This window comes from Abrus precatorius, unplaced genomic scaffold (assembly GCF_003935025.1).
Source record: "Abrus precatorius isolate BTA unplaced genomic scaffold, Abrus_2018 Scaffold6, whole genome shotgun sequence".
NCBI classification, from domain to species: Eukaryota; Viridiplantae; Streptophyta; class Magnoliopsida; order Fabales; family Fabaceae; genus Abrus; species Abrus precatorius.
Window position 1 is genome coordinate 25,345,176 of NW_020874406.1, and position 14,116 is coordinate 25,359,291.

At 28.1% G+C, this 14,116-nt stretch overlaps 1 protein-coding gene across 1 annotated transcript; it reads left to right on the forward strand.

Annotated features, from left to right (window-relative positions):
* The first annotated feature begins 6,064 nt into the window (after positions 1-6,064).
* On the forward strand, positions 6,065-9,397 carry LOC113870468. Its single transcript, XM_027507058.1, has 7 exons — positions 6,065-6,280; positions 6,395-6,595; positions 6,694-6,969; positions 7,458-7,560; positions 7,762-7,880; positions 8,011-8,136; positions 8,684-9,397. The coding sequence occupies exons 1-7, from the start codon at positions 6,065-6,067 to the stop codon at positions 9,395-9,397; spliced, it is 1,755 nt and encodes a 584-aa protein (XP_027362859.1).
* The last annotated feature ends 4,719 nt before the right edge of the window (positions 9,398-14,116 follow it).

Here is a 14,116-nt window from a genome sequence, read left to right on the forward strand (position 1 = left end):
CAAAAGTCGAACATCTCACAAGTGACTACAACTGGCGACGGCAATGATTGAAATATTTATCCACTATTTTACATTACCAAATCTTAAAAGCTTATAATATAACAGTCATGCTAGAAACGTGAGAAATTAATCAAGTTTACATTATTTATTGAAGGTTTTGGTACGACTATTTCAGGTTGAAATTATCCACTATTTTTTGTCAGTTTCATAGCTTTTAAATAATGCTCAGCTCGAAACAAAGATTGAATCCGACTTATTTCAATGGTTTTTGCACATTCTTTTTAGTAAGGTTTTTTTTTTTTTCGTCTTATGTTTAATTAAAAACAGTTTTTATGAGGCTTCACTGGCAGATCTTTATGATGGGCGAGCCAAAAATTTCAAAGTAAGCTGTCACACAAAATTCTTAATCACTTAAATGGTTCTGTTTTACACCGGAGTGTCAGCTTGTTTCCAGCATGCGCAACTTATTAAATTAGATCAATATAATAAGTTGTAAAAGTCTTCGAAGCATAAACTGAGATGTTCCCGAAGGAATAAAATGAGATGTTTCGAGAATGGGTGTTCAAGAATAGGTTTAGAAAGAAACACAACACCCCCCCCCCTCCCCCCCAACACACACTCTTTCTTACTTATTTTTAATGATAATGCATACTAGTGGAAAAGCATTGCATGAGATCTAAACTCAATCAAATAATGCCATTAAAATATGTATATCAACCGTATAACTAAGGGGAGACAGTTGTCTACAGGAATTTTTCCTTCTCCAAATTTGTGTTCAAGTCCATGAAGATATTCTTTGTTACCCATTCTAATATGTTAGAATTATTTTTAAAAATTAATTTTAGTTCAAATATGTCTTGTTCCTGTAAAGATTATTATATTTTGATCTAATCCTCTAAAATTTTTTACTAGTTTTGATTTTTCTAAATTTTAAATTTTTTTGAAAATAAACTTTTGTTATTACTTAGTCATAACGTGATGCGTATCTGATCATATCAAGATAACAGCCATTTTGAGCTAACGTGCGACGTTAAATGTCCAGATACGTGCTACTTTGTTAGTGAGTAATTACGGGGATCATTTTTTCTAATTTTATGAGGGTTAAAACCAACACAAAAGTTGCAAGATTAAAATTGAGTTTAACCTTGTTTAAAAATGTATTTTACTTATTATTTGGATAATTTTTAAAACGATTTAAAAATTGAAAGACTAAAAGTAAATTTGACCATATTTATAAAGACTAAAAATATATTTTTAAGAATAAAGGAGTGTTATTATTATTATTTTGGTGAAAAGGAGTATTATTTAGATAGACGTAGAAAGTGCTAGTCGCTTTTGTTGTTTTCAGTTCAGTTCAGGGTTAATTTTTTATTAATTTAAGAAACAACTAAATAAACATATAAATATGATGGTTGTTGCTATTTTAAGAGAAAAAATATGTACTTCAAAAGTATTGAAAAAAAAATTCTATTCCTTAGATTTTCGGATCTCTGCCAGCTTATTTGATTTGTCATTTATTTTGGAGGTGAACACATAATCGATTTGTTTAGATTTTATTGTATTTTTATCTTTTATACTTTAATGCAACGTGCTTTTGCTCCTTTTAAGTTTCAATTATTTATATTTAGTTGCTCTAGTTTTTCAAATCCTCAAATTAAATATTTCGCTCTTCAATTTTATCTAACAATTAATAAAAAATAATTGAAGTGTGACATTTTATAATTTATACAAATAAATAAAGAAAAAATATATAAAATATTTAAATTATAAATCATAAATTCTTAATTTTAAAATGAAAGAATAAAAAACACATATATATTAAAGTATATATAAGAAGTAAAATTGTAATAAAACCTTTCTCTTATTTTCATCTATTGTCCTGCAAGTTTAGTTATTCATTAAAAATTGATACTGTATCATCTAAAATATAAAGGAAAGCCTTAAAAATGTTTCATGCTAATGGTACATATAACACCAAAAATATGGAAAATGAAAGAATTAACAAAAACAAAGATTAAAGATTGTTAAAGTTGACGAGACTTTTACGTCTTTCGAACACATTGTTAACCTTTTTCCGCTTCAGGAATGATACGTATTTCATTCAAATTTAAAATAAATAGTGTGAAACGATGCAGCTTTTCATATTTTACTCAATACTTGGGATTATTTTAGCTGTCATCTTGTTTTATAATACGCCAAATTAAGTCCGTCCCAATCACGAGGATTTCGAAATCAACCCAACGCGACTTACCTGTAAATAAATCTAAACAAAATATGAAGGGCATTGCAGTGATAACAATGTGGATTGAAAACACAACAATTTGGTTCGAGATTCACGGGCAGAGATATTAAACATAGTTTAAAAAATTCAGAGAAAGATGATTGAGACTTATATATCTGTTTGATACTGTTTTTGTAACATGCCCATCAATATTCTTGGCCGTAAATTCAAAATCAATTTTAACCACTGTTCAGATATTATTAAAGATAAAAGAAACTGAATATTCTTTAGACTACACTTGAAGACAAAGAGTACTCATACTCTTTCGACTATACTATACTTAAAGAATAAAAGATAATCACACTCCTTCAGTCACATTTAAAATTAATTTATTAAAATTTATTAGTCCAGTATTATACCTATAAAAAAAGTAAAAATGATAAATAAAAAGAGACTTTAAAATATAAAATAGTATTTATTATTCTATATCAAACACTAACTTTATTAGTGAAATGTCTTTACAAATATTCTTTTTTCACATCACAATAGAGAAGAATTCAAAATATTTTACAAAGATATCACATAAGAGAATAAGAAAAGAGACTAAAAAAGGATAAGTGTATCATCTGAACATTTCAGGATAATTTCAGATTTAGATGAAATATAGGGACAAATCTTTACATGTAAAATATATTATTGAAGAGAGAGAGAGAGAGTAACATCATCCAGTTAATTCGTGTCTTTTTATGAATGTTAATTCTTACCGATCAGTATTATTGTTATTTTACTGAATTAAAAACAACTCACGAGGTGCACCATAAAATAAAACTACGAAAATGATGTTAGTTGTTCTATGGGTTTTAAAACTCAAGTCACGACAAATTCAACGACTTCGATTCCTATATCCACTCTTTTATTTAACAATTGTTAATTAGAAAATGACCATTTTACAATTTAAGGGGTATCCAAATAAGAAGGGAAAACAAAAAATAATAAACATAACGAATATGTGATAAAGAAAAAACAGAAAGATGTAAAATAAGTATTATTGAGATTGGCAATATGTTTTGCTTTTGGGGTCAACGCTTAATTATTTCATTAGATTAAATAGCAAATCACGTCATTTAGTTGAATGACGTGTATGTGAAATTGTTATGACGTATTTTGAATAATTAAAAGGTAAAATCTACTTTCAAAGTTTCTATCAATAATGTAAAATGATCTACAATATTATAAAACACCAACTCAATGACAACAATCATGTATATAAAATACATTATAAAAAATAATAGGAAAAAATAATTTAAAATTGTTAGCACAACGATAATAAAAAAACTCATATAGAAGAAAGATCAATTTGGTGTTAGCTAACAGATATTAGAAAAGTCATCACACACATGCCTTTACAAATGATGTCAAGGTCTGGAAAAAAAATTTTAATTTAATTTTGAAATTTGAATATAGTGAAAAATACATAAAATAACATAATAAAAATTAAAGAAATCCCATTATATTAGAATATTAACATTAATTTATAATCATATTTATTTGTAAAAATAATAAAATAACACAGATTGCGGACAAACCTCGAGTTAGCCCTTTAATATCTAAGTCCTCATTTATTTTTCAATGTTTTGCACTAATCCATGGATAAATTTATTTTGTTACCTCTACCTAGTGATGACAGTAAAAAAATTATATTGTGTCATTTTTTTTTTCAAGTGTTAATTTGTTTTTGGATCATATATCTTCAAGAATAAAAATATTAAATTTTAAAAAATAGAAAATAAAGATTAAAATTTTGTAAAAATTTAAAAATAAAAAACATATTCATACTTAAAATTTTCATAATAACAACTGTCTTTCTATCTCTTTTCTTACTTTTTCTTTTCTTTTCTCTCTATCGAAACTGAGTTATAAAAAAATTATATACATGTATTATACAATTATCATATCTTTGAGGATAAATGATAGCTACTTTCTTGAATTATTACAGGCAAATTATGCCAATTGTAGCTACTTATGTGACTATTTATCCATATATGTTATAAAAAAATGTTGAATGTAAATTTTTATCAGTTCTATAACTTTACTAAAACAATCAGGCCTAGGCGTCTTTGGTCAAACTAACAACTTGACAATCCAAATCGTTCATAATTATCAAATTAAGTTGAGGACATTTTTTATATTTGGAGTCAGTTTATTTTATTAGAATTAAAAACAATTAACGTGATTCGCCTGTTGCATCGTGTGACTAAATTTTTCACCAATTGGATACCAAAAAATAATAAATACATAATATAGAAAAAATTTCTTTCATATAATAAAAAAGAATTAATTTCTAAAAACTTTCTCACTCAAAAATGTTCCCAAAGATACTCTCTTTTAATAATTAATATTTACAATTTATATATAGTAATTAATTTATATTCACACAAAATAACATTAATACTTTATTTTCAATCATTCAATAATATATTTCAAGTAATTATAGAATTAATTTTACTAAAATATTCTAATTCAACCAATTAATTATAAACTTTCAAATATAAAGTATACATGGCTTTATATGATATCTCCTACTCATCCTTGTGTGAAGTTGAAAGTGGAAGCTTCGGTTGATATAAAGGAAAGGCAATGAAAATGGCATAGCTACCAGAGAGATCGAGGGAGTTCATATGAAGGAACATTGTCAGATGGCTCAATAGAAGTCACTGCAATAAGAGAGGTGTTATCTACTTGAAACTTGAATCATGTTCAAGTAAAAGGAGATTCTTAATTGATCATCAAAACTTGATTTTCGCATCAACTTTGAATTTTTAATACTTCCTTTGGTCTGAATCTCGAGATTAACAGATTAAACGATTTGGATAACACCAGAGCAAGTAGATTTGCACTAGATATTACCTGCCCGGGCGTTCTTATCGCAATTCTTAATTCGCACAATGGCAATGGTTCACCATAGCAATGCAAACATAATAGCAAGATTTGGACGGCAGAAAGAAGATAGAAGAAATACAGACAAGAAGTAGAAGAGGAAAATTGAAAATAAAATTTAGTAATTTGGTTTTATATTTTAAATTTTTTAATGAGTTGTAATTTAGCAAGGGTTTCATAATCTCTGATTTATAAAACTAGATGAGAATCAACTAGCATAAAATTGTTTCATTTTAGTGTATTTAATTTTAAAAAAATTTAAAATAAAATTAATAACGAATAAAGTTTAAATGAGAGTTAAAAGTGAGAAAAATTGCAAACAATAAATACAACTTGTGGTCTAAAAAAACCAATTTATAAAGTTTTAGGGAGAAATGTCCATATTTTAAAACTAAAATTGTTTTATTAAAGAACAAAGTTACACCCTTACAAAAATATAAGGGTTAAAAAAGTATTTACATTTAGACAAATACTTTTAATTTTTTAGCAAAAAAATTAATAAAATTTAATATTTAAATTGAGAGTTAAGTATGAAAAGAATTAAAAATAATAAAGACAAAAAAATTCAGCACAATAATTTATTTTTTAAATCTTCTCAAAATATAAATTATTTAAAATTCTTTATTTATCATAAAATTATCTATTTAAATTTTACAGTATTTTAAAAATATTTTTATATTATCTAAATACATATCCTTAGTAATTTTTGAATTATTTATCAAATATAACTTTAAGATTTTTAAAATAAATCCTAAACAAGCAAGGACATTATGGTCAAAATGGAAAAAAAATCTGCTCCTATAAAGTGGCACTCTCCTTTGAAACTTGAGACCCCAACGCTAACGAAATCTATATTCTTCCTTCTTCCATTGTCCAGAGCTCTAGATTTTGGTTTTTGTTGTTGGCATGGCTGGGAAGAATGAAAAGAGTGGTTGGTCTGTGATGAACGCGGTTAAGAGGGTTGCGGCGAAAATTGAACAGAGGCCAGCTGTGGCACCCAAAACTACAAAGGACCTAGTCCTCACTTTAGCAGAAGCCATCAGGTTCGGTTACGCAGAGACACTGGGTACGTGGCACATCTTGGACTTGCCCAGAGCCATCTTTTACGCCATCACTGAGGAGGTCCGTCAATTTCCATGTTTTGGATTCTTCAGTTTTTTCTTCTTCTTAATTATTATTATGGATACGTGCAAGGTTTTCGAGAGTCCTTAGTGGATGTGAGACATGTACTTGCAGGATAAGAAAACGGTTGCAATTGAATGTGTTGAAAGAAGTGACTGTAAACTGCTGGCAGGCCCGGAACTTGTAAAGGAGCTGTATGAGGTGAAGAAATTGTTGTCACTTACAATGCTTTTTAGCAAAAAACGGTTTCGTTCGTTTTTATCAGCTGCGAGATTCTCCGAGGAGGATGTCATCCTTAGGAAGAGAAGAGCTCGGGTACGTTGGATTCTTATTAATGAAACATGAAACATGAAACAGGCTTAATTGTAATGTTTTCTCTAGTAAGTTAAACTGAAAATGAAATTTGATGTCAGATTCTAAAGCCGGCTTTCACACTCATACGTGACAAAGAATCAAAATGTTTGTTTCTGTTCATCCGGGGAACTCGGAGCTTAAAAGACACGCTGACAGATGCAATTGGTGCTCCCGTTTCCTTCAAACACTTAGTTTCGAGTGATGGTGAGCTTAAGAGCACCACCGTTTCAGGATATGCACACCGTGGTATGGTCGCTGCTGCTCGTTGGATTGCCAAGAGCTGCACTCATGAACTACTCAAAGCTGTTAAAATATATCCCGGCTTCCAAATCAAGGTATCGTTGAACATACTTGTGTTTGAGTTCGGAAGGAAGATTAAGGAAGAGAAATTGGAAATTTATTTTTAGAATAGGTTTGTTTCTATTTTTTTTTTTTTTTAAAAAAAAAATATATATATATATATATATATAATTTTTATCACGTCATTAATTATATGTTTCAATTTTTTTCTCTTTTAGATATTAACCCAAAAAATTCCTTTTAAATTAGGGGAAGTGGCTGGATCGAGGTTTAACCTTTTTCTTTTGTTTTATTTATTTATTTATTTATTTATTTATTTATTTATTTATTATTATTATTATTATTATTATTATTATTATCCCTCCTTTCTTTCTTTAATAAAAATCCCCTGAGAAACAATCCCTGAGATACTTAGTTAACAAGACTCTTAACTAAAATTATGTATTATTTAATTTAATCGTGTAACCCATCCTATATTTTGATCCCTCTTTTTATCATTGAAATTATAATAATCTTTTCATAGATCGTTGGGCACTCGCTTGGTGGTGGTACTGCAGCGCTGTTGACATGTATGCTTAGAGAAATAGAACAGTTCTCTTCAACCACTTGTGTCACGTTTGGCCCAGGCATGCAGTTTACTATCTTCTTTAATTCACGGCTCAAGTTCTAATTTGTTCAATTGAGTTACTAATTCAATACGTTTTGTATTATAATTGAATTATCGTATGATCTTTAGTATCGATCAATTATTTATAAGGATACTTTCCCGAGGTTTGTCTGCTCACCATCGTTGCTGCTAAGTCCTTGTTTTAATTGTTAATTTTCAGCTGCCTCTATGTCACTCGAGTTGGCCGAATTCGGGAAGCCCTTCATCACTTCCATTATAAATGATTCTGACATAATACCTACATTGTCAGCTTCTTCTGTTCATAATTTCATTCTCCAGGTGCTCAAACTAGTTAAGATGGTTTTGGGAAATATTTATGTTAATTGCTTTTATCTGTTAGAAAGTGGTTCCTTCTTTCCTCAAGTTGGTTTTGATTAGGTCACTGCATAATTGATTGAATAATTCACAGGGTCGGACTAAGCATAAAATCGTCCTAAAAGCTGTTCGAAGTTCTATAACTAACAAAATATCACACATACAATTTGCTTCTAAAGCCAAAGCCATTACAGATCATGCAGTAACCCGAGGCTCCCAGGTAGCTTCAAGCTCCCTTGTTCATATTTATGAAATTATTTTGTAAACACTTCCTTTGATGTATACATCTAGAGAGACAAGAGGAGAAGATAGAAAAATAATAAATGTAATGCATGCATGCTATACGAAAGAGATATGCAGAATGTTTAATAGGCACTGATAGAGTTATAGTGTTTTCAGTTCGCAAATAATGGTTTTTATATTTGACATTGGAAGTACTCAGTTCTACAAGAAAATTTATTGTATGGTCACGACTACTTTATGTCTATGATCTCGACCAATTAAAAAATGACGTGTATCATAATTTTATTAACCTTTTCTCTTAATTTGAAAAAATGACTCTCTACGATAATTTCTTGTTCTACATGAATATATTCTATTCCGATTCATAGGACTCTAAGGATATACTCTTGCTGTTATCAAACCACACATAATAAGATCGAGGGCACTATTGATAAAAATGCTCTTCTAGATGTTTCTATAATTATACATATCCTTTTTCATAGGAATTTCTCATACAATGTATCTCTTTTAATTATCTTATAAAGGTTGTGATGAAGCATAGACAAAGAACTCGATCATTGTTGAACTGGACCCGACGAGAGAATAATGGCACGTTATTAAGCTCTAAGTCCGATAACTTGGCTGAAGTTTCTCGATCATCCGAGACAAGCTGTGAATCTCATGTGGAAGCTGAAGAGATAATCATAGGGTCCACGACAGATGAGGACGGATCTAAGTACTCAAGTGAAGCATCTGAAACAGATGAAGAAGATCATACCGTATCTGCTAATGAGGACTTTACTACTTCCTCTGCCTGTAATGTCTGCAGTGACGAGGAAATATTGAAGCAACTAAAGGATTTTGATTTGGAAAAACAAGATAATACTCCTGACATTCATGTTCAGGAAAGAGAAACAACTTGCACAACAAAAGACATAGGTGAAGAAGAGAATCAGGTTGTTAATAATGAAGAAGGTACTTGTCCAGTCATAGAATCAGACAACTCTGGTAGACATCCTCTTTATCCTCCAGGCAGGATCATTCATATTGTCCCTGGACCTTCGTCTGAAAAACCTAATTCAAACTACGATGATCATGATGCGAAACACCTCTATTTATATGAAACACCTAGAAAGTTGTATGGTGAACTCAGATTCTCAAAAAAGATGATAACTGATCATTTCACGAGCAAGTATGTCAAGACGTTAGAAAGAGTAATCTATCAACTAGAGCAAGAACACTTCCATTATGGTGAATGATGAGCCAAAGAGCAGCAAATGGAAAAATTTTAGGTACTCATTGGCTAATGGAGCCTTACAATTATTAAAATTGGACCTATTCATTCTAATTATCATGTTTGTTGTATGTGTGCCGAGCGTGCAGTTAAGTATTTTTCTTATTTTCATCAATTGTTTTGTAAGTTGTTATTTAATTTATTAAAAATTATTCTGTATTATATATTTTTTTTTTCATATACCCATTTAAAATATAAAAGAAACACTTAAAAATGTTTCATGTTAATGATACATATAATGTTAACAACTAAAAATTTGTGATTTTTTGACCAATTCAAAAAATGTGATTTTGTGACCTATTAAAAAATGTAAATTCAATCATAAATAGATTTAGCCACCAAATTTTTTTGGTGAGTAAAATACTAATTGTAAATAAATTTTGCGACTGAGATAATGTTCTATTGCGAAAATTTGAAATTAACAACAGATGTGATGAGTCGCAAAAAAAATATTTGACGGCAAAATGCTGTCCTAAAATTCATGGGCAACTAGAATAGTCATCAAAATTTTGGTTGTAAAATTGGTCACATAATTGTGACCACCAATATTTGTTGAAAAATCTGCAACCTAATATTTTTTGTCATAAAATTGGTTGTGCATATACAACATCAAGTTAGGTGGCAATATTTGTGTCTAATCAATGGCTACCATTTTTGTTCTTTTTAGTGGCTATTTTAGTGGTTAATCTGCCACACTAATTCAATGCCTATTTTTGTTACTACTAACGACCACCTGTTTTAGTGGTTAATTTGGTTGCAGAACAACTACCAATTTTGGTTGCTATTTTTTGCTTGTTAAATAATGACAAATATTTATATGGTAAATTTGGTCGCTAATTACTCATATCCAAATTCGGTGACTAATAAAGATAAATAAATTTTTGAATATTTATTTAAGAAAACCTACTTATTTAACAAAAACCTATTTGTACGAAATAATTTTATTTAATAAAACCTCATAATCCTATAAACTCACAAAAATGATAAAAAAAAAATACATAATTATCTAAGAAGGTCATTATACAATCCATAACAATAGTATATTAAAATTATCAAAATAATTATCTACATAATAATTATAAAAAAACAAAGTCATACATCACGAAAGTAAGTCAATAGCACAAGTACATTTGACCCTAAGTGCAAAGATGGAGACCGTCTCAATGAAATACAGCCTTAGCCTTCCTTCTTGGTTAAATCTTTCCACTCGCCGTTGGATGGTATCTGCAAAGTAGTCAATTAAACATAAATTAGTACATATGTTGTCATCTAAGATTTCAAAATTTACTTGAAAATGAAAAATGAATATTGTTACCCAATATACTTAAAATAGCAAGTAATTCCTAATTTCAATGCCAAAATAGTTCAAAAGAAAATTATATACCTCAAATTGAAGATTAATTAGTTATTGTAGCTTTCCATAAAGTATCACAATTATTAACCTCAACATACTTACAAAATCATCACATATAGATGCTTTGACTGAATTATAAGAGCATGGTGCATTAGAGGTATTGTGTTAGTATGAGCAAACAAGCGTTAAAAGGAGCTACTTTAATGCATTTTGAGAAGATTCATACCCTTAAGAGGCCCCACGTTGTTGATAGCCACAAAAAAACACTAAAAAATACATAAGGGGTTTTCGACTTTTTGTATTGCTAGTATTACAATGTGGGTTCGAGTGAGTCGTGTAAAGTGTTAACAGCCTACAACTGTTTAAACAATGTTTATTTAAAATTAATTAGGTAAATTTATTATAATTTAAAAAATATTTATTTAATTTTTAAATAATAAATTTTATTATATTATTTTGTTATAAAATAAAAAATTATTTATTAACATATTAATTAATATTTAAAAAATATTTTTTAAAATTATTTTAACTTGATGAATGTGTTACTCTTATATACCTTTAGGTGCAAAAGTAAATTTAAAATAACGTAATTTTATTTAAAATATTATGAAATTGATTAATTAAATTAAAATTAATAAATTTTTTTAAAAATTTATTTTAATGTTACCTTTATTTTAAAAAATATATATAATATTTAGATACAAGACTATATATATTATCCTATAATAAATAATATGAAAGATAAAAGAGAATTATTCATTTATTCTATATTCTATATTGTAAATTATTACAGTAGTTAAAGATAAAGTAAAATAAAAAATATATTTTTATTTATAGATGAAATATTTAAATTTATATTTTAATTTAAAAATTTATATTAAAAAAATTAAAATAACGTAAATTATACATAAATTTTGTAAGATATATTTATAATTGAAAATAATATAAATTACACATCAATATTAAAAATATTATATAAAAATAATTTTAAGTGACTAATGCTTAGTTATTTAATTTATTAAAATTAAAAATATTAAAAATAAAGATAATTTTAATTAGTAAATAGAGAAATATTTAAGGAAAAATATTTTAATTAATTAATAAAAATAATTATTTAATTAAAAATTAAAATATAATTTAATAAGTTTATCGATCTAAGATATAATTTTTCTTTTAGTTATAACTCTTTTTTTCAGATTTTTGGGTTGGACAAAGACTTAATTTTATTTTTCTTTTTATTACTTTCTTCCTTTATTTTTTTAACGTTCCTAATTGGGCCCTGTCTTCATCATTTCTTTAACAATTTCCATAGGCCCAATTCGGTAAAAAAACACAACAACTTGAAAGAGGTAACATCGTGCTCCTTTCATATCACGTCCCATTAGGCTATTATTATATATATAAATATATAAATATATAAAATAATATTGCTTAAAAAAAAAACTAAAAAAAGGATCGGGAACCTTCCATCTCGACTCTACCATTCTTCTATCTAACACTAAGAATGCAAAGGACTACCTATGATGCAATATAATTTTACAACATTATTAAAAGTGATATCGTGATTCATATAGATCGGTGAATCATTTCAAATCTGGATTCTATTACTAGTTTACTATGCTTTAATTTTTGTTTAGTTTCCCCCTCTTTCCTTTTTTTCTCTTATTTCTTTTTGTTCTTCCTCCTCCTCCTTCTTTTTCTCTTTCTCTCTTCGCTTCTCTTTATCCTTTAAGTACACTGTTCTTAATTTTCAATCTATCTTTCAAATTTTTTTGCTCCTCTTCCTCTGCAGCTAGCTTTTACCAGTATTTTTTCATTTTCATGAATGAAAGGGGAGTTCTTAATATGGTTTTCCAATCATTTAATGTTTATTGAAAGTCAAATTTATTTTATTCCAAATTTACAAAATCTACTTCCAGTCAGAACCACTTGTGGTTTCATGTATAAATGATCAAAATAATAGCATTACATAGCTAAGCAGCAAAAAACCACTCTTCATTTCATAGAACCAAAGTGAAGTGATTAATCAATTGAATGTAAGAGAGCCCAATAACAAGATGTACTAACAATCTTTAGATGAAAGGTTGTTTCTTGATACTAAAATCTACCAGAACTTTTCCGTCCAAATGGAAAGAATGAATCATAGATATCAATTAATTTGAGTTTTGATTAACTCATTGAATACAAATTATATAACAAAACAATGTACAATTTGTTTTTGCTTGGAAAACAAATCAACAATAAATAGAAAAAAATTAGCATAATACATGAGCTTCAGTATCAAACGAGACCTTAAAGCTGACAACGAATTCTGAACAGATGTGAATGTTCATATTCATATTCTACACTATATATATATTATCTATATTATAATATTTACAACTACTAGGATGGGATTGATAATTGTTTTATTACACGACAAAGGACCAAGTGTGATAACACCATTTTCATCAACATCACAGTAACGTGCACCGTCATAGGACAAAATTGAATCCTTTTTCTAAGCGTTTCAACAAAATAATCTAGTATACCCAATAGTAACATAATAGTAGGCAATAGAGATAATATTACAACAAAAATCAATATGAAAAAAAATGTACAATATATAACAAAGTAACTGAAAAACAATGATAATAATTATAATTAAAAAATAATAAGGATAAGAAGATAAATTGTTCATTACTCTCGCCACAAAATAAAAGGCATATAACATAATTAATTAAAGATTATTTTGACAGTTAAGAATAACTAGGATAAGGAACTAGTAAATCAAACAAGTGTTAAAAGACAAATGCACAATATTTGACAGGAAAATTAAATAATCAAGTTAATACAAATAAAAATATTTACCACTTGAAACACAATATATTTCTCTTTTATCAATGTCTGGACATTAATGTTCATCTTTATCTTGGTAAAATATATAAAAACAAATACTTATTTGTATCACTTAGACTAGAAAGAAAGAAAGAACAATGTGTTGGAATTATTTTATTCCAATAAATAATGTGTGGGCTACATATTAAATATAATAATACATTTATATTAAGTTATTTACGCTAATTGGGCTAATTGCAAGTGATCTGCATCGGGTGAGCCCATTTGAATTACCGTACGAAGTAATGTGGGTCCATATGAGTGGATACCGGGCTTGGCCTATTTCGGTATAGTGGGACCCTAATAGGTGAATATAAAAATAAGCCCCTCTAGCGGTGCTGGTCCCCAATAGACCAAATCAAAAAAAAAAAATTGCCTCTATACTTCTTCCCATCAGGCTCTCAAGTCCCTGTAATTGGGATTACGGCGATTTGGTTGAGGAAGACCATAATA